The 20,943-nt window shown below is 40.9% G+C and overlaps 1 protein-coding gene across 4 annotated transcripts in view; it reads left to right on the forward strand.

The window, feature by feature from the left end:
* Positions 1-20,943, forward strand: part of LOC135916180 (putative phosphatidate phosphatase) — a 47,610-nt gene that overhangs the window by 22,701 nt on the left and 3,966 nt on the right. Inside the window, exons 6-7 of one of the 4 annotated variants that reach the window (XM_065449447.2) lie at positions 14,797-14,851; positions 19,952-20,780. In XM_065449447.2, the coding sequence (XP_065305519.2) occupies positions 14,797-14,851; positions 19,952-20,019 (123 nt within the window). In that variant the 3' untranslated portion in view covers positions 20,020-20,780. Of the gene's footprint in view, positions 1-273; positions 5,749-5,770; positions 9,724-14,796; positions 20,781-20,943 lie in introns of those variants that run through there. The other 3 variants (XM_065449448.2, XM_065449449.2, XM_065449446.2) reach the window with 3 other exon arrangements.

The raw sequence follows: 20,943 nt of genomic DNA on the forward strand, positions 1-20,943 counted from the left end.
GCCAAAAGCGTTCCTAGTGCTGCGTGAAAACAGCCAGCTTGGTACCCTGCCATTAATGCTGTTGGTCGCATACTCCGACGTGTCCCGTGCTTGGTCACGTGAAATTTCACGAGAGTGATTATATCCCCAAAGTCAGTGTTAAAGAACGCTGGCTTGGCTTTAACTGCATCAGTGCTGCCTCTTGCATCTACTAGAAAATGGCTTTTGTTGAAAATATTAAGAAAGAAATTAGCACGGCAGCTGATGCAGCCCGTTTCAAACGCATATGCGCAGTGGGTGATGTTCTTTGGCTCCTCGTGTCACCGCCATACCAAGTTGACTCCGGATGTCGAAGCTATGTCTGTGTCCCAGAAAAAGGATGACTACGGCACAATCTGAGCCCCAGGACTTCTCACTGCACATTCAATTTGCAATACTGTGGTTTTTTAGCTAGTGTGTAGACTCAATTTCAATTATCATGTGTGATAAGGTGGGGCACGCTTTATTTAAAGGGACACTAAAGAGAAAATTAAGTTTAGTTGTATCAGTAAATTACACTTTTACACCAAAAATGGCACTCTCACCATAGGAGGAGGCCTGGTCAGTCACAGAATACACAGAAAAGAAACGCGAGAGGCAACGCCACTTTGAAGTTCCTGTACCAGCTTGCCTTGATGTCATCGATTTTGTCAGCACCTGCTGAGGCCTAGTTGGTATTTTACAGATGTGGGCAAACAAATAAGCTTTTCAGAAAACGAATTAAATATCAACAGAAGTATTGAATATCGAATTGAATATTGAATTGTCAATGGTGATGCATATATTTACAGCAGGAATATATTTATTTTGGTATAGTTAAGTGCCAATGCCTGTAGTGACTAGGGCAAGAAACACAGCTATCAGATACAAAGAATCAATTTTATTTTTATTTATTTATTTTTTTAGTACATACTGCAGACCTTTCGGTCCAAGCAGAGGGGCAATAGAACGTATACAAACAAAATAGAACAAATTAAGAACAAACAAATACAAATTTATACAAATTTTAGTCGCACTGTGTCTGTAAACTGTCGTTCCAGTCTGATACTGTTCTGGGAAAAAAAAGAAAATTTAAACGTGTCAGTTTGAGCATAATAGGGTGTTAGTGAATCCGGATGATGCTGTCTTATTTGCCGTGCTATTGCAGGTGTTATATAAGTCGATGGTTTAATTTCAAGCCTGTTGTTGAGAAGAAGGGAAAGTAATTCAAGTCTTAGCAGCTTTCGGCGTGATTCAAGAGTAGGTATGGAGTTTTCTGTCATAATTTTAGAGGGAGAGTCCAGTCTTGCGAATTTATTAAATATAAACCTGACTGCCTTTCTTTGTATTTTTTCAAGACGCACAATATTTGATTTAGTGTAAGGATCCCATGATATACATGCATACTCCAACTTTGGTCTAATAAATGTAAATTAACACAGTAATTTCACATTAGGAGGGGCATTTTTCAGTTTGTGTCTTAGGAAACAGAGTTCGCAGAAAGCAGAAGAACAAATATCATTAATGTGCATGTTCCATGACAATGTGGAAGTCAAAGTAACACCTAAGTATTTGTAATTGTTAGTTTCACGCAGAGCTGAAGAACCTAGCGTATAAGAAAAAGTTAGTGGGCTTTTTTTACGAGTAACACGAAGAAATACGGATTTATCAGCGTTAATAACATACCCCATTCATTACACCACTTTAATATGTTATTTAAATTCTTTTCGAGGACAGTCTGATCATTCTGACAAGTTATATCACTGTACAAAATACAATCATCAGCAAACAGTCTAATTTGCACACCCAGGAGTTATGGTTTTAACAATGTCATTTATATACATTAAAAACAGTAAAGGCCCCAAGACACTACCTTGGGGCACCCCTGATGTGACTGGGAGAGTGGCCGAGCTATGTTCACCTATTGTAACGTACTGAGTGCGTTTGCTTAGGTAAGCAATAATCCAGTTTATGAAAATGTCAGGTATGCCAATAATTCTAAGTTTGAAGATTAATTTGTCGTGCGGAACCTTATCGAAGGCTTTTCTGAAATCTAAAAATATTACATCTATTTGGCCATTAGTGTCTAGAGATAAAGCAAATGAATGAATCAGTGATACCAGTTGTGTTACAGTCGAATAACCCTTCCTGAAGCCATGCTGAAATTTTAAACAAGGGATCACTAATCGTCATTAAAAGAACCTGTACGAATAGCCTCTCAACATCTTTAGAGCCTGGTTATAAACAAGCTCTACAAAAAAAAAATGGCTACTGTGATTAGCTTTTCAAAAACTCTAAATAAATTATTGCGAAAAAGACCTGAAAAAAAAAAAGCTGATAAAGGACTTGTGTGCCATTTGTACATGTAAAAGGGCTCATTACACAGAAGACATCACAAGCTGTAGCATAAGAGATAAACACTGTTACCTGACTAGACTTCCAAAAACACAAAATGACAGACTACAAGCGATAATCACAGGTTGTCATTTCTGCAAAACCAAACGTGCCTTTTGAATACTAACATAAATATACATAGCAGGCTATCCTGTGGAAGCTATGGAAGTAGCTTTAAGAAATTTTAAAAATGGTTTGTGGAAGATAGCACAATTCTAACTTTTGAACTAAAAATCATTTATTGGGGCAGACATTGCATCCACACAAAATGAAATGCGTAATTGACTAACTAACGCAGGTTTACTAATTAATTTACAGCACATATTGCACTTTACAAATTGTGGCTAGTCAGTTCACAAAGCATATCGACTTGGAAGAAATTCTAAGGATGGCACTTGTTTCGAGATATGCACCATCAACCTTGCTTAAACACGCACTGTACTTGCCCTTACCTTTTCATTAAAATGTTTTACACATTGAAGCATGAAAGTAACTGGAACGCCAACGTATTTTGTCGACCACTTTGAAAATTAACGATATGTGCTGTATGTGCGATATGTGCAATATGTGCTGTAAAGTAATAAATTAAATAGTTAATTAGCGCAATTATGTCAACTATTCAATCAAGCATTTTGATCTCCCATAGAGGTAATGTCCACCTCACCAAGTAGTTCAGTTCATCGGTTACAATCGTGCTACCTACCAAAGGTGATTTTGAAAAATTTGATGCATTTAAAGATGGTACATTCCTACTGCTACTTGCAGATGCAAGGTTATGTCAAATCACATGATACTTATGCACATTTCTGCTTTTAGTGGGCAGCATACTATGTTTCGGCACAGCGTAAGTTGTGGCTGCTGGTTGCAGAAGTATGTTACACCACTCGTATGGTGGTAAATAAGTTTAGATTTCAGAAGCCTTTCGTGTGTAATAAGTACGCCATGTTTTGTGACGTAGAAGTACGAGACCCAATTTTACCTTGAATTACACAGCGCGTATGTAATGTCTTTCTTTCCATATGTGATGTACTACTTTTTGGTTATGGATGCAGATGGCGAGCTCTAGCCTTCGTAACATAGCCTGCTATGCAAGAAATGGATAGTTAGCACCAGATTCTTTTCGAAACTACCAATATTTGCCCACCCCTAGTTTTTTTTTTTTTTTATTGGTAAACATGGACCACATCATGTTATAAAGGGGCCAAAGTCACAGTGAAGTTACGGAATCTGAGAACATTTAAAGCACTGCAATGATATATATGCAAGAAAATGCTTAAAAATCCATGACGTCACACTGGCATAATACAGGCACTGGGGTTTTAGCACGAAATTCAAGGAACGGAAGTTTGGCTTTTTCTGTCTATACTTGCAGATGACTTTTCTTGGCAATGAAGTAATAGCTACAGGGGTGGAGCTTCCGAACAATTGTTACTACATCATATAGCCCCAGCTGAGCTTGACAGTGCTTGCAGTTTCCTGGAGCAGATGTTAAATCAGTGTAGCTTCCACGCATGATAATCTTGCATTAGGAAAGTTGGAAAAATGGAAAAAGTAAGTTGGATTTAACACCGAGTGGTGCATTTTATGCCTTAATTTTAATGAGAAATACAATGTTCATGCTTTCTGTTCCGTAGCTTAAGCTACTGCAAACAAAAGAAATTTGGAGTCTTAGTGCAGTTTCTATTCAGTGTGCTACTTGTGCACAATCTGCATCTGTGGCTTTCCTTTCACTGTCACAGAAAGTTGTCTGCCTGTGTAGTAATGAAGATGTTGCAAGGAAATTAACAAAAATCAAAAGTTTTGAAAGTCTACTGTATCAGTCTACGTCTATACTGATTTATGGTTTCTCTTTAGAGTCCCTTTAAGTACTGTATACAGGGTGATCATTTGTAAGTCTAACGGAATATTTAAAAATCGCGCCTGTGAAAGAAAGCATAATTCTTGTAATTGAACTGTATTATTCAAAGAGACGAACAGCATTATCGCGAGAAATCGACATACATATTCAACTAATTAAGGGAGGATGTGGCACCAAAATAGCATTTTCTAATTTTGTTTGAGTTCCCAGACATCACCAAGTCTGGTTGCAATCTGCACATAATTCTGGCTGTGGTGCCCTTGTCTACAAGCACAAACAAGGGCACTGGACTGCTCTAAAGCTGAAAAAAAAAAAGTGAAGACAATTCGAAGCAATTGTCACAGAGGAGGTTCAAATTGAAGAAGAGGGTCAAACCTATGCAGCAGGGCACCTTGATTAATTATTTTTGTTCTTAAAATAAGATTACATGTTCTCAAATCGTTTAGCTTGCTTTTTTCAGTTCACACTTTTTGGCTGAACAAAACCTGTGGGAAGGCTGTCATTTCCAAAATGCTTTGCCAAAACCTGCTTTCAAAGTAGTTTTTGGGCTAAAATTTTGTCGAGGACAAGGCTAGGTATTTTTTATATCACTAAATTTTCATTAACACAAAGAATTATTACATATCTGACAAATAATGACAATGCAAAAATTTGAACTTAGCCTCAAAGTGATGACAGTGTTACAAAAATGCAATGAAAAATATGCAACTGGCTTTATCCTGCACTATAACCCCCTAGAAACTAACAATAACAACCAGTGTGCCTTCATTGTTTTTGAAATGATTTTTCCTAAAGTGACATGCCTAATTGGTCCTTATGACAGCCACACCTTTTTTCTATTTGATCTGTATTAATGAAGTTTAGAATATGTACTCAAAACAAGATACATAAAGCTAGAAATTTTTGTAAATATTCCTGTAAACTGCATCCCCTTAACAAAAATTGACTAATTAACTTTATAACTAGTTACCTTACAGTACATGTTGCAATACACTTATTGTAGCCATTGAGTTTGCAAGATATATCCACTTAAAATGAATTTCTAGGATGATACGAGTTTTGAGATACGATTTCCCAAAGTGTGGGACGAAATGCATGGGTGTTCTAGTTACATATGTGCTTCAATGTATAAGAGAGCGTCTTGTTAAAAAAGTAAGTGAAACAACAGTGAATTTTTATGGCGAGTTTGATGGCACGTACCTACAAACTGGTGTCATTCTGGAAATTAATTTCAAGTGGATACACCTTGCAAACGCACTGACTACAATTAGTAAATTGCAATATGTGCACTAAATTAATTAAGATTAGTGATTTTTGTTAATTAGTTGAACATAAGTTTCGATTTCTCATGCAAGTAATGTCCACCTCTATCAATAATCCAGCTCAAGGACTAGAATTGTGTTATCTGCAAGAGACAATTTTTAAAAGTTGTGTAAAACTTAAGAATGATACATCTGACAGGTTCAGGTGGCATGCGAGTCTCTTGCTGAGGTTCCCAAAACATTTGCTTTCTCAAAACAGGTCTTTTGCTGTCTACCACCCACATGCAGGCAAAGGGCTCCTCTTGCTGGACAGATTCAGCTGCCTGGCTCCAATGTCACAAGACATGAGCTAGCAAATCTTAAAGGAGTTAAGCATGTTTGATGTCGCTAGACCTCAGCTAGAGAAAGAAACCTTTAGTTTAAAGGGCAAAAAATTAGGGAGAAGGCCTTTTTAACCGTTGCGCTGCTCCTCATTTGGCATTCGTTCAGCGAAAGATTATTTCAATCTAGCTGACGATCAAATATGCTTAGCTATTTGCAGGAGTATGCGAAAAATAAGATTGATATAGAAAACCAGAGAAAGCACAAGTCCTGTGTATGCGTGCTCCTATTTTGTTTTGCACTGTAAATGTTTGTGTTGGCCCACTTCAGCCCCATCATTGATGCTGTCACAAGAATGACAGAAGGTGCCAGTGGCAAGTCATTTTGCTATATATTTTGAGTCTAAGTGAAGCCCACCCCATTTCTTGGGACCCCACAGCCTTAAAAGAATTTGTGTGAATGAAAGCACCCTCTTTGAATTTGAATGTAGGCTGTATACACTTGAACCAATATTGTGTCAACATTTGCAAACATTTTAATGTTATCACTCTATCGTAACAGTGCCGAGTATCAGAACACTAACTCATACAACAGCACTGGTGATGACATTTGGTGACATTGTGTTCAGAGTGGAATGTACTGGGACTTGCTCTTGCGTGGCATCTTTTGGTGAGGACAGGTTTAGTATTACAGTAGCTTTATATGGTTGCCAAAACCTTTATACCAGCATTGTGAAGGGTAGAAAAGACCCAGGCTACTATGCCGACGAAAATATAGATTTAATAAAAAGGATATTTCGGCTCCCACACAGGGGCCTTGTCCACTAGTAAAAGTGCCATACCAGCACTTCGTACCAGCAGACAAAAGCACATGGCCACATAATGAGGACAGCATTGCAGCATGTGCTGCTTGTTGGTACAGCTGACGCATTCTGACACAGCTGCACGTGGTGTCGTCCTGGTATCCTGATATAACAGTTACACTAGTATGTCCTGGCTAAGAATCCCAATTATATGCAATATCACAAACAGGCTCGATGGAACAAAAAGGCAGCTTTTTTTCGCGGGATGTTGAGAGCAGGAGACGCAAATGAAGCAGTAAAATGAAATACACCTTGTCATACACAAAGTGAATGGTATGAATTGGTGTAGTGATGGCAGGCAGCATTCTACTTTGCTGACTATAAGTTTCATTATGTTTAAAGTGCATTAACCTGCTTGATTTATGGTTTATAAGACAAAATTGTTTCTTGCTGGCAATCAAACGTTATCTTACTGGCAATCAAATGTTGCAGCGACAAGTGATGTTCTCGACACTCCACTCATCATAGCTAGCACTGAGCTTTCGTGCATTTGTGCCACTTTAGTAGCATAGTGTATTGCAATGGAAGAATATTAGTGTTAACACCATAGAATACATGAAGTAATAGTACCCACTAACCAAAACTGAAATGGTACAAGGTTGTGCTATTGCCTGTTTTTTGGCAGCTTGTACATTTACAAACATCCCACTTGACTAAGGCTACGCTCACAGTCAAAAACCTTTGCAAAAAAATATGCCATTATTGGTGTATTATGTGATACACCAATAACAGAACACTCACTTTGTTGTGATACTGCTTTAGACATGAAATTACTCGTATTATCACTTCAATTCAGTTACATGATTCTATTGTGAAATGGATGAAAAAAAAAATGTTTTAGCCTTAAAGTGAGACTTGTGATAAATACAACAAAGCATGTGAGCAAGAAAAGTAAGTTTTTATATAAAGTAAGCTCTTGCATTGAATGCTTCCCAAAACTGCATCTAGGTGGAAGCTTTGCCACAATTTGATGATGTTGCTTTGCGAAAATGGTTACTAGCGCCACAAAGATCTGTAAGCTAGTTGATAAGTTGGTCCTTTTCGGCTTCCATCATCAGCTTAGTTCTCTGGTGCTCCCTCAGGTGTACACTGGTTCTAGCAAAGCAGGCAGCTTAAATACTTCAACAAAATGGCAGTTTACTCCCTGCAAGAAACTTAAAATTATAAGCTAGGAGCATCAGGAGCTGCAGAGGGTAAAGTTAGGTAAGACCTAGCCTATATGATGAAATATATTTGCAGCTGGCTCATGCACTTCATGACAAAGGTATTTGACTTCATTTTCCCTGAGTAGTTTTGCTGGGTACACAGTCTTGGCTGTGTAAAGTAAAGTAAAGTAAAGTAAAGTAAAGTAAAGTAAAGTAAAGTAAAGGCTGTGAGGTGCTGTGTAAAATGGGGTTGCGTAATTGGAGGCTTCCCGTCCTGTTGCTGAAAGCAGTGAAGTGATATATCGAGTGATAGTATTATTTAACATCGGCCTTAAAGCCTCTAAAATTGTGATAAATGTTGTTACATTATTTAAGAATGCTGGAACTTTATTGTTTCAGGCAGTCTGCTTAAGCTTTCAACCTGATTGTTCAGTTGAAAGCTGTGTTGGTGCCTTGACATTTCCTGTGTACATATAACTAGCCTGGCAAATGTGTGACATATTGAAGCTGGAATTTGTTTTATGTTCCTTGCTTATTTTTAATGGTGTTATTCTCACCTTCCCAATTCCTTGACAATTTTGCACACATTGCTGATACAACATTTCTTTTTGCATGCTGATGCACTGGCACTATGTACTGTACTGTGAAAATTAGCTGAGACAATTATTTTAAAGCAAAACTTTCTGCTCCTACTTTTTTTTACTTGCTGGAAATACTACTTTGAGTCAATGTGACAAGTGTGTCTGTAAAGTTGAAATCAAGTGCATTTTTATGTGATTAATTACCCATGGTTCCAATGTAGAAACTCATCCCATGTAAAGTTTAATGAAACGCTAACAGTTTGACAATGCTGTTTGTTTATGTTAGCCTCTTCCAGAAGCAAATTCTTAGGTTCAAGTGTTAATAGTGGATTTGGCTAGGCTGCTCAGCTTCTAATCTTTTGTTTGCTGCAAGTAGATGTTTTTCATCTTTTTCCTTTCTAACAGCTTCCAACAGTCCTTTTGATATGACTCCTTACACTTCTAATGTACACTGGTTCCTTCCATTTGAAAGCCATTTTCTGTTTGTTGTTGATAAACTTGACAAGTGTTGGTCACATTTAAAATATGAAAGCATTTCTTTTTTTGCCGCACATGAACTGAAGTACTTTTCTCTCTCTCTCTTTTTTTTTGTAATCTGTATGTGCCATGTTATGCTCTTGTTTGAAGTGAATCGTGGTAGTGCCTGTACGAAGCACTCAATTTTAACTAACCCGCTAGTTATGCTCACAGAAAAATGGAAATTGTTGAAGGATATGCTGTGATGTCTCATTACCTTAATAATGTAGTCATGGCGATCAGTTAATTTGCCTTTGCTGAGGAATACGTATTCAAAACTGAAATGTCTGATGTCTGATTGAATTTCCCCTGCATTCCCACGAAATGCTTGTTTTACTAAGCTAACGTATACTGCATTACTTTAGTTGCTTTTTGCAGCTTTTTGAAATTTTTACGTGTACTGCTTTATTTCTTGCATTCTACATTAGAAGCCACATGATGCCCATGCTATGCTTTGTTGTTTTGTCCTGATATTCATGCATTTGGAGTAGGAAAGAAAGCTTAAGTTAACGCAATGTACATGATGTGATGAATGCGCGCTTTCCCACTTTTCTGGACTTCAACTCAGACTAGGTAGCTTTATATTGCAAAGAAATAAAGCAAGCTTCCAACCATTAATGTGATTAGTACATGGTCTTTAGCAGATTGTCACAATAAAATGAATGTAGTAATTTTTTTTTTCCTTCTTATAGCACATATATGCAGGTGCTCTGCAGTTATGTTTCTTCATAGTTATATATGTGTGAAAAAAAAAGGTAGAAGAAAAAGCTGGCAATAAATAAACACCCACCGCAAAAAGTTGTCTTATTTGATTTTATACTCCACCACCATCTGCTTTAGATGTGATTTCATTTTCTTATATTAGGAGTGCCTCCCTGAGAGAGACACTCGTTGCATAATTAGCGAGACATAACAAATATTAAGTGGAAGTTACATGAGTAAATTGAATTCTGGGATGTTATGTGCCGAAACCATGATCTGATTGTGAGGCACACGGTAGTGGGGTGGATCCGGATTAATTTTGACCACCTGGGGTTCTTTAGCATACACCCAATGCAGAGTAAACAAGCATATTTTTGTATTCCACCCCCACTGGAATGCGGCCATGCGTGACCGAGGTCAAACTTGTGACCTTGAGCTCAGCAGCACAATGACGGGTTATGCTGGTGAATTACACAGCTTATACACTGCAAAGCATTGCTGCCAATGCAAGCTCGGTGAGCCAGAGAAAGTGTGCAGAAGTGAAAGTCTGGTGATGACATCACAAACTCCCACAACAGCTTCCTGTGGCATTGTGAATTCCAACACCTTCTGCTCACCATTGGTCAATCGTTTACCAGTACCAGATTGTATTCAGGAGTAAGCAAATACTCAACCTAGCAACTGTTGCAAATTTTTCTTCAACTGCAAGAACAGCTGAGACAGGTAAAAAATGCAGTAAAATCTATGATGTCACACGAACATCGCTGGCAGCATCGTCTGACAAGTATGTTCTGCCAGGAAAGGCTAATGACAATTTTAATGGATGCTCTACCATTCTAAACAAATTTCATCGTCAACCTGTTCTGACCTACTTCAGGATGCAGGCTTCTCCCAGCAACCTCCAATCACCCTTGCTCAGAGTCAACAGACTCAATACACTTTCATAACATCATCACTCAGTACAATACTCCACTACCCCAACTGTGCTTCTGTTTCCTTGGCACCTATTCTATTGCTCTTCAGAAACTGTTGGTTATCTATTCTATGCATTAAAGGGGCCCTGAACCACATTTTATCGAAGTGGAAAAAGGCATCTCAAGTGGAAATAGGCTATTTCAGAAATACTTTGCCACAAAACGTACTTCAATGCGTTCAGCAGAAGCGAAGTTACTGGTAATCAAACACGGCCTCCTCTGTACTCCCGTTTCTTCTTCACCGCCTTGCAGTGCGAAGGCTACAGCGCATTGTGGCGTGCCCACAATGCTCCACCTTCTAAATGTCACCGTGGTGCGCAGTTCAAATTTCATTTTGGACGTAGACGCCACGACTTCCGCCTTTGCTATCTATGACCTGCTAAACATAAGCCAAATGTAGTTTTTCTCAGCAAGCCGCAGTGCACTTAACCAGTGGACTCGTGGTGGCACCCCATGGTGGCCACGGTATCTACGCCATGTACCTGACCACGATGTCAGCTATCGGCCAATAGCAGCCGTCTAATGGAATGACGAAATAGTATGTCTGATGACCAAATAGTGCGTCTAAAAGAGAGTGAGGACACGGCCTTCTGTTGAAAAAGAAAGTGCATTTGAGAGAAATGTGACTTCGCGATCCGCTTGCAATCTCCACGTACTGCGTACGACAGTAAAGCTTTGCTGAGATGTTCACAACAGTGTATCCTACCCGTGGACTATGTTATTTCACCAAACCTGAGGGTTGGTCCAGGGCCCCTTTAAACGGCCTGTCCAATTCCACTTCTCCTTAATCCCTACCTCTGCCACCTGCATTAAACCTATAATCTATTCTGCTATTTTCCTATCTCTTAATGTTACAACTGTCATTTGCTGTTTCCATAGCTTTCTTTCGCTTTGCTGCACATTTCTTTGTTAATTCTCCACATTGTGGTCCCATAGTTTAGCATTGACAGAATACAGCAATTGCATACATTTATCTTTTTCATTCAATCTTCTGTTAAAAAAATGCTTATCAAAGACTTTACCAAAGACTTATTTTCTTTTGAACAATGGCAAACGTCAGCACAAACACATAGCACTCATTTTGAATGCAAACAGATATTTCGCATAAAGTTTGTATTTGAGGCCGATAATGGCAGTAGTATGAATATTTAACATAACATGGTCAGGATGGCAAATAATAGCTGGCTAGCTTCTGTTAGTAGAGTGAAGGCCCTCCTGTTGCACTCCGCATGATCAGCTCTGACAAAAACAAGAGCAAGTCCCTGCCTTGGCTTTTTTGCAGCTAATATGATGGTCAGGCCATACAACAATGACAGGCAGCGTTTGCGGATGTACACAAGGTTGGGCAATAGAAAGGCCCACCTGCCCCGAGCTGCGTGCATGCTCACCGAGATGGAGTGGTGTCACATGATCAAACTAAAAAATGACAACGTAGCCAGCACTTTCAATGATGGAGCTCGCATGTTATGATCAGTGACAAAAAGTGCTGCTGTAGTCTAAAACACTTATAACTATCTGTGACTGTACAAGCAGAATTCAAGCCACCAGGAATACACGTGTACTTGAAACAAATGGCTCAGAACAGTGTATTTTAGTTGCTCATGCATTCGCCATAGCACTAAGAAACTTGCACCACCTCACTACTGGATTGCTATGTACAGTTTCTTGCCCACCATCTCGGCTACATTCTAGTTTGTACTTGCTGGCTAATCTGTACCACATATGCAGATGGCACGTATTGCTAGTATACACAAAGCCAGCAGGTGGCCGGGGCAGTAATGGCAAAAAGAGTTGCCATACAGATACTATGGTACAGATGCTATGGTAATCCACTGCCCTATAGGCGCAGCATTTCGTGGGAAGATGTACCATACAACCAGCTGGATTTCCGCACAGTAATGTAACACGACTAAAGCTCTTCGTCGGTCACTATGTGACGTGTGTATTGGTGTGAATATTAGTCCAATGAAAATTAAAGGATTGGCTCCCATACCAAGCACGTGAAAATGTCAATGCCTGAATATGAAACGTTCGCTACAAGGCCTCCTCTGTGGGTTAATCACTCAGCCTTAATCGCATGCACCTGATCGCATGCAAGTTTACTGTATTGTACTTTCAAAGTTAAACTTTCAATAACTTCATTTGGCCCCTTCAGTGCCACTCCATTATCCTGATCTTGGAACAAAAATGGCCACATTCTTTTACTGTGGAACTCTTTACACAAAATAATATGGACAATAGCTTAAGTGTTTGTTTATACAACATATGAAACAGTTCTCGCAAAAGTGAAGCTTTACAGCACTGTACAGCAAAATGGAAGGAAATGCAAAATATTGTCAATGAGAAAATGAAAATTGTAAGAAAATATGTATCACTCACAAACTGAGCTTGTTCTTGGTCATTTTTACCAGAAACATTTTTACAGAAAAGAATGTGGCTCATCTATGGCACGGAAAGGGTTAAAGCCCAAGAGTGTATAAATAAAATTCATTAATTTTTCAATTGTTGTGTTTTGGGTGTATGTTTATATCAGAAAGTTGAGGACTGTCATAATCACAAGGCAAGTTCATTTTGTTAAATGTTTCTAAAAGGCTTGCGCTCAGAGATATTTTCCAAGAATTTCCCACTAAATGGGACTAATTTTGCATTCCGAGATGAGAGTACTAGTTCCAACACACTCTGAGTGAGGCAGCTTGTTGTATAATTATCTTATCTTTTTTGCCAGGCATGAGTGACAGTGCAACTGCTGTCAGCTCCACCTTGCTTTCAAGACCAGCACACTATGCATGATGCAATGCATTGCTCTAGGGCAAACATCCACCCGTACGCAGCAAGAAGCTACAAAGGAAACCCACACGGGTTTCTCAGAAACAAAGCTTCGTAATTGAAGAAAAAATTTGTTCTGGTCCAGGATTTGACCAACACCTTTCTTTGGCAGTCGCTCTACCATCTGAGCTAACCAGGAGGCTAGCAGATCGCTGTGCGAGGGCGAATTAATCGACAACTCAAAGCACAAGGACACTGAATATGGCAAATAAATTCTTCGGAATTCTGCAAAGTGGAGGAAGGTTTATGAAAGGAAAAGTTGACATCTGCTCGTAAGTAGCATGAACTTATAGAAGAAACCCACACAGGATTTTCAGAAAGAAAGCTGAAGCAACCTGACGACACTCATAACAAGCTATAACTCACAGTGGCCTAGCTTGTTTGACTGAACTCATTCACTGTTTGTGTTTCGCAGTGAGTGAGTGAGTGAGTGAGTGAGTGAGTGACGAAACTTTGTTGTGAACGCCTGCAGAATGGTTAGCCTTCCCCTGTTAGGGAGGCGTTACCGTGACGCGGCCATGACGTCTTCGCGGCGTGTGGCGCCTCTACTTCGGCCGCGGCCGCACTATTCCCTTTGGTCGACCGCGCCTGCCCCTCTTTTGGGGTGGCAGCCTCCCTCCGGTTTTGCTCGGTCGTTGCCTTTCGAGTGAATTAAAAAATACGGAGATACCTGAAAATTAGCGATGTAAAGTGTGCATTACCTTGATAATGTAACTTCACTGTACGGGAATGCTGACTGTTTTTTACAACCAGTTGATTCATTGATAATGCAGTAAAATAACTAAGTTGCCTTGAAGAAGACAAGTCCACTTGTCGAAACGTTGGCTCCTGCTTTTACCTTGTTCTCGTTTTGCTCATCGTCTTGAATTTCCATCTCCCGTATCCCCCTGTTTTCCCTAAGTTGCATAACACTTTCAACAGAGCAGGCGCCAAAGCCAAGGAAGTGTAGAAACACACATTGTTTGCCTAAGTGCCTGTCCCCCGTTGAATGAGAGTTGAAGCTTTGAGCACATGTCATGCAAAAATGTGGCATTTAAGGGCATTATATAATCAGCTCACTGTAGCCAGCGCATTTGATTACCATAAAATTGAGCCAAATCAATAACAGGGAAGCGCCGCCATGCACATTTCGATGTGTGCTGCCAACCACCCATCCATACTAACGTGGTGATGCTGCCACCCGTAGCTCGATCCCACAGCGTATAGAGGTGACCTTTGAAGGTTTAATAAACCAGTCTTGTCCATTCTCCTATGTGTATACATGTCCATCTGTGCCCCTCTCCTCACAGCTGTGTGAAACATTGCCTGTAGTTGTACTCCACACCTGGCTGACCATTTTTGTCTCTACTTGCATGCAGGTCTGGGGCATCGCACCACTCTTCAACCCCCATGGCGGCCACCTGATTACGGGAGGTAGTGAAACACCTATCAGAACGGCGTACCAAACGGATCTACCCCTGAACTTGAAAAGCAGGAGGTTTCATGATGTTGGTGTGCCCTAACTGATGCCCCCTGGTTAACTGTCAGCCCAAGAGTAGCAACTTGGTTTGAGGGAGGCTCACAACTTGGTGTGGCACGGCTGCTAGTCGCTACAAGGACTAGGCCAGTCGGTGTCTATTCGTAACAAAGGGCAGCAGCTTAGCACACAGAATGGCACAGCGGCGCATCTAAGTCTGTTGCCTGCCGTGTTGCTACCTTTTGTTCTGTAGGAATGATGCCTGGGGCAGTGAAGCCCCAGCAGGCAATGGGCATGCACTGTTTGGCTTTCACCACATCACTTGATTTGCCTGTGAGATTAAGTACGGCACAGCAGGTCTCGGGCATATGTTGTAGAGGAGAGGGTGCTGTTGCTTGTAGTTTGCAACAGCACAGCCCAGAAAGCAGTGTCCAGCTAATGTAGGGTGTGGAAGCTGCCATGTTTGACTTTGCTACAGGCATAAAACTTTATTCATCATTTTTTATTCATCATTTTTTGAAATGGCCCATAAATAAATAATGAATACAAACTTCGAATTTGTGGTGACGGAGCATACCAGCAATTTAAACATTACTTTTATTTCACAAAGAGTTGTATTGTTGGTGTTTTTAGTAGGTAACTTGGATGTCTTCAGAAGCACTTCTGACATTTTTATTTAGCACTGTATAATAGTTTGCTCGTCATTTCGATCTCTTTTTGTTACATTGCGCTTTCACATGTGATTGGTGGCCATGGTGACTTACACGCTTTGCTATTTTTAGTGAAAATCGGGTTAGGCAGGACTGTAGATAATTTAGACATCTGTAGATAGTTTAATCAGAGTGATATATCATGGGAGAGATTTCTTTACATAACACATTGATATTTTGCTTATTTTTTGCCCTTCATTGTTCATCGACCTTGCCAATACCTCAGTAGGTCACATCGCACTGTCACATTTGATGGCCTGCCTCAGCCACCCGCTACGGGGGCTCAGCAGCTTTAGCTGTGGTAGCATTCCGATGAGGCTGGCTTGCAAAAGTGTTCATGTACATCTGTCTAGGAATTCCTTCATAGCCAGCTTTGAGATGTAAGACCCGAACTCAACTCTTCAACTCTCCATCAATCCTAATTGCTCTTGTGAGCATACTATTGCCATCAAATGAAATGCAAGCAGTGGAGTGTGTGCCCAAAACATAACTGAAGTACAGTGAGCGCCATCACCAGAGACAAGCACACACATCCGGTTTGTTTGCAGGGTGCAAAGATGCTTGCCCTATTGTGATAGTTTTGCTTCTATTCTTTGATTTTCTTTGATTTGAAAGTGAGAAAATTGACAATCAAAGAAAACAAGCAAAGCTACCCCAGTAGGGCAAGCATTCTCGCACCCTGTGGGCAAACTAAATGTGTGCCTGTCTCTAGTGATGAATGGCCGATGACATGCATTGTACCTTCAGTTATGCTTTGGGCATGCACTCTGCTGTCCACATTTCATTTGACACTGATAGCAGCTTTTGTCCAAATATATTGCTCAGGCAGAGCAAACCCTACAACTTCAGTGTGTCCCATTACATTGAGTTGCTCACCTTGCGTACTAGTTTTCGCTTTGTGCACTCAATATAATGAGGCAGCTAAAGGTGACCATTGGTTGTTTTCTGAGAACAAGTTTTCCTGCATCCTCTTGCTGCATTTTTTATAGTTTAAGATTTACCAGTACTATGAGCATGAGATTATTTGCGGCTACAATCGGTATGAGTGCCAATTGTGGCCGCAGTCTTCAGAGACATGGATTGAGTTTGGTTTCAAAAACGCTAAAGCGAAATGGACGCAGCATTGATGCTACGCTCAATCACCTCGCGGCAGAAAACACAAGTTGTGTCTGCAATATTGTGGAAGTTTTGCTGCGGCACATCCTTTATATTGAAATGTGTAGGAAAAAAATGGCTGTGGCTTAGCTAAGGTTAAGCCCAGGATGCGAAGCATACTAGCCTTTATTTTAGTTGTTGAACCACTGTTTAGCCTGGTGAACTGCTGTTGCTTGGCTATATTTGGTTCGGCTAGACGAAGAAACAACTCATGCATTACTCTGCTTCGCCTTCAAGAGTGGAACGCGACAGAGTTCCTGTCGACCCGCCAAGGGGTGTAAGACAATGGGCTACGGCGCAGCGACTACGCGCCCCGCATTAGACGCGGTGAGCGTCAAGCAACGCAGCGTTCGGCGCGGCAACGAAATGTGCGCCTGAGCAAGCGACGCACGCCTGAGCCTTAGAAACAGCTCGTTTCTAAGGCAACACCGCATTCATTAGAGGCGCTTTTGTACCGCTTTGAAGCATCGTACTCGTGGCTCAGTGGTAGCGTCTCCGTCTCACACTCCGGAGACCCTGGTTCGATTCCCACCCAGCCCATCTTGCAAGAGTTGAGCCAAAGCCACCTAGAAACAGTCTCTGTAGCACGCCGCAACCTTCGCTTCTCATTCCAACGAGCAGCTCTGTCTCCAGGAGGCATCTCACCTCGTGAGTGTCTAGCAGAGGCAAGCGCAGCTGCTTATATACCGCCGCGAGCGACGGCGCGAGTTGGAGCCCCGTTTCTCCTCTGTCGTGACGTCACGGTGTCACGTGGTCAGCCTTGAAGGCGACGCCGCGAGCGACGGCGCGAGTTAGAGCCCCGTTTCTCCTCTGTCGTGACGTCACGGTGTCACGTGGTATTGAAGGCGACACCGCCGCGCCTGAGGAGCTGGGTTGAGCTCTAGTAATATGCTTCGCATAAAAAGGACCTTCAGACCCCAAGTAATTGATTGAGCTTGACGACATCAGGAATGAAAGTGCCTAATCCACACCGCAGCTAGCGTAACCTTGTTATGTTATAGTGTATGACGTGACGTTACATACCCATAACTGTCCTGCGAGTCTTTTCACTGAGGTTACTTGCAGTCATGTGCTGCGCTAAAATGAAGCAGTGTTTTCACTGCCGAACCAAATTTAGATGTTAAAACACGATAAGAGGAATTATTTTTTTGAGGATAGTGCCTTCACAGTTCTTGGGTTCAGTTTGGGAACACATGGCAGCAGTTGAGCATGAACTACGGGGAAAGAAAAGGGACCAGCTGTTCGAAAAAATATACCTCCCTGTTTGTTCCAAACAGAAGCATGTGAGAATAATAAAAAAAAAACTACAACATGAGGCAAGGTTGAAGACCGTATTGGTTATGGCGACTGAAGCACATAGCGCACAGAAATGTACACAGACCTGTCTCTGTTTTTCTGGTCTGAGCTGCAGTGGGCATATCTGGTAACATGGAAGTTAAACATTTCAGCGCTCGTCTTGTTGAGCTAATTTATTATGAAGTCAATATCATCTCCTACAAAATGTTGGGATTTATTGAACTGAATGTTTTGGGGCAAAGTTGGCTCCTGAATTCCTGAAATCTCCAAAATTTCTTCTTTTCAGCATTTGTTGTAAAAGAATTACACAGGCACAAATAAAATTGTGAGTGGCAAACACCTGCTACAATTTTAACTTATATGCAAACAAATGTCACTAGACTTGGTTCGAAGGTCACCTGAAAGATCACTTTTGCAGTTCAAATGTATTTGAATCGCAGTGTGCGATTTAAAGCTTCCTAGATCTAGACCTAATTTGTCGTCATAGTACTAGGTAGCTGAAGTGCTTACTTAAAACTTCAGTATAGCCAGTTCAGTGCTCATTCTGGATGAACACTACAAATTATTTTTGGCTGTTAAGTCCAAGACGGTTGCACTTGGTGCGCTAAAACTTTTGCTCCTCTCACTTGGTGGTATGAATTGTGGTGGTTCCTTTTCTGCACAATGTTTGATGTCATAGCTGACTTTGGTAGCAGTATTAAAAGTAGTCATTGCTGTTAAACTGTGACCAAGCTAGTTGAGCACTTGTGTATAACCAATAGCAGCATGTTGCTGAGCACGAGTTTACAGGCTAGTTAGTTCGACATACTAAGGAGCACTGAACGTATCAGCTATTTCGCAGTGCCCTTTGTCTTTCCTGTGCTGCTGCCTTAGTGCACTTAGTGCAACATATAATCTTTAATGGTCAATGTTGAGATTATTGAAAGTGTCACAACGATGCTTGGTGCCACAATGATGTTCAGCGTGCTGGTGTTTGCACATCTCATGTAATGTTGTACTGCAAGATCTGCTTTCAGCACCAAGCTAGGTGCCTTAGCTGATTTAGCTGACAGTGTTAGTAAAGTATAGAGTGCTTCAAAACAAGGTTGCTGAATGTTCTCTTACTGTCTTTTATGTGCAATAATCATATAGTCACTAAGATAAGCATGTTTCATACTTATAGAACGCACATGCCATGACATTTAGTAAAAATTTGAAATTAGAAATGTATGTGCCTTCATTTAGAGTCAAACCATTGGCTCACTGATTATTACTTTGTGATAGCCTTCGTCATGTTGAGCAGCCAAAGTACTCTGCATATGCTTGTCATTTGCCAAATAAGAGATTGCTTCTAGATGCTTGTTTTCGCGCATTGTGTCTGACCAACTTGCACAATTTCTGTTGGGTTCTCCAGCAGCTGTGGCTACTTGTCAGATTTTATTACTTGGCTGATTTGAATTGTTGCTTGCATGGTGCATGTACTCTCTAAAAACAATACTGAAACTTGTGTCTGTGTTTGGAATGCACACCGTTACAAGAATGACTAAAGCTGAAGAAGTACATTAGCTGCAAGTGACAGCTTGCTGGCAACAGGCAGCATGAAGTGAAATATAACTGTTGCCACAGAAACGGTACTGGTTGTTTTAACCAGCTAGCACTTTGTGCTCACCTGGCTTATAAAAGAATGTTTTACTGCTGATTATACTTGGTATTGCTGAACAATACATAATCCAATTTTGGTGCTCTCTTGAGTGCAAGCTGCGGGGAAAGAGAAGGCACTAGCTGTTCGAAATGATACTTGCCTGTTTGTTCCAAACGTAGACACAAACCCCACCTGATGTCATAAATGTGTAAGGGCTTAACCGCATGAAATTAAAAGGGCTGAGAAAAAACTGCCAACTCCATCTCTCTCTACAGGAACCGTTTCTCCTGAAGAAGAGCTCTTGCGAAAGCATGAATCGCCAAGTCATGCAGCATCAGTGTAGAGAAGCAGTGGTCTCACCATTCCACGATTTGGGATACTGATATTCACCTTCTCGGCACTTGCATGAACTCTATTGTCGCAATCACATAGACATGCTGGCTTTATGATTTTTTTGAATGTGCTCACATTTCCTAGCTGCTGTTGTGGTATTCCTTCTGTTGCACGTAACTGAGTTTTGTCAAGCATTTTTCACAAAGCTCTGGTGCTGTCATCTTGATAGGCCACTGAGTGCCACTAGAAGATAACAACCAAGGCCAACAGTTCTTACCACATAGTGACTCAGTGCACTCATAGTAAGCTTTAAAGGGTTCCTAACTGCATCTGACATTTTGAGCAAATATTAAAATAAGCACGCACAGTGTAGACAGAATGCTGCGATGGTCATCTTTCATGAACATGGCAAAGCTACACACTGCTAGAAAGTTAAAAAAATAACTGTGCTTTTCTCCGGTCTTTTCCGGTCTCTTTTTCACACTTCGTGAAGCCAACAGGGTCATGCACATCGCATCACTAGGGCAAAAGCTATCGATTGGTTTCTCTATGAGGAATGTTAGTTCTGATCTGACTGCCAGGCAGCCGCACGCCCGCTGTTCCTTGTCATCTTGCTTGCCTGTTGTGTGCAATCAATTGATTTCACATTGTGTAGCATGTTTTGCAATGTGTGTGCAGTGGCAACAGCATGCAGCCAAAAAGTATGGAGTCATGGCAACCAGAAGTAGATGGTGCTTTCAAACTAGAAAAAAAGCGCCAATGTGACGTTCGGTCCCAAAGTAAAAATTAAATTATGGGGTTTTACGTGCCAAAACCACTTTCTGATTATGAGGCACGCCGTAGTGGAGGACTCCGGAAATTTCGACCACCTGGGGTTCTTTAACGTGCACCTAAATCTAAGTACACGGGTGTTTTCGCATTTCGCCCCCATCGA

Source organism: Dermacentor albipictus, chromosome 9 (assembly GCF_038994185.2).
Source record: "Dermacentor albipictus isolate Rhodes 1998 colony chromosome 9, USDA_Dalb.pri_finalv2, whole genome shotgun sequence".
In the NCBI taxonomy this organism is placed as follows: Eukaryota; Metazoa; Arthropoda; class Arachnida; order Ixodida; family Ixodidae; genus Dermacentor; species Dermacentor albipictus.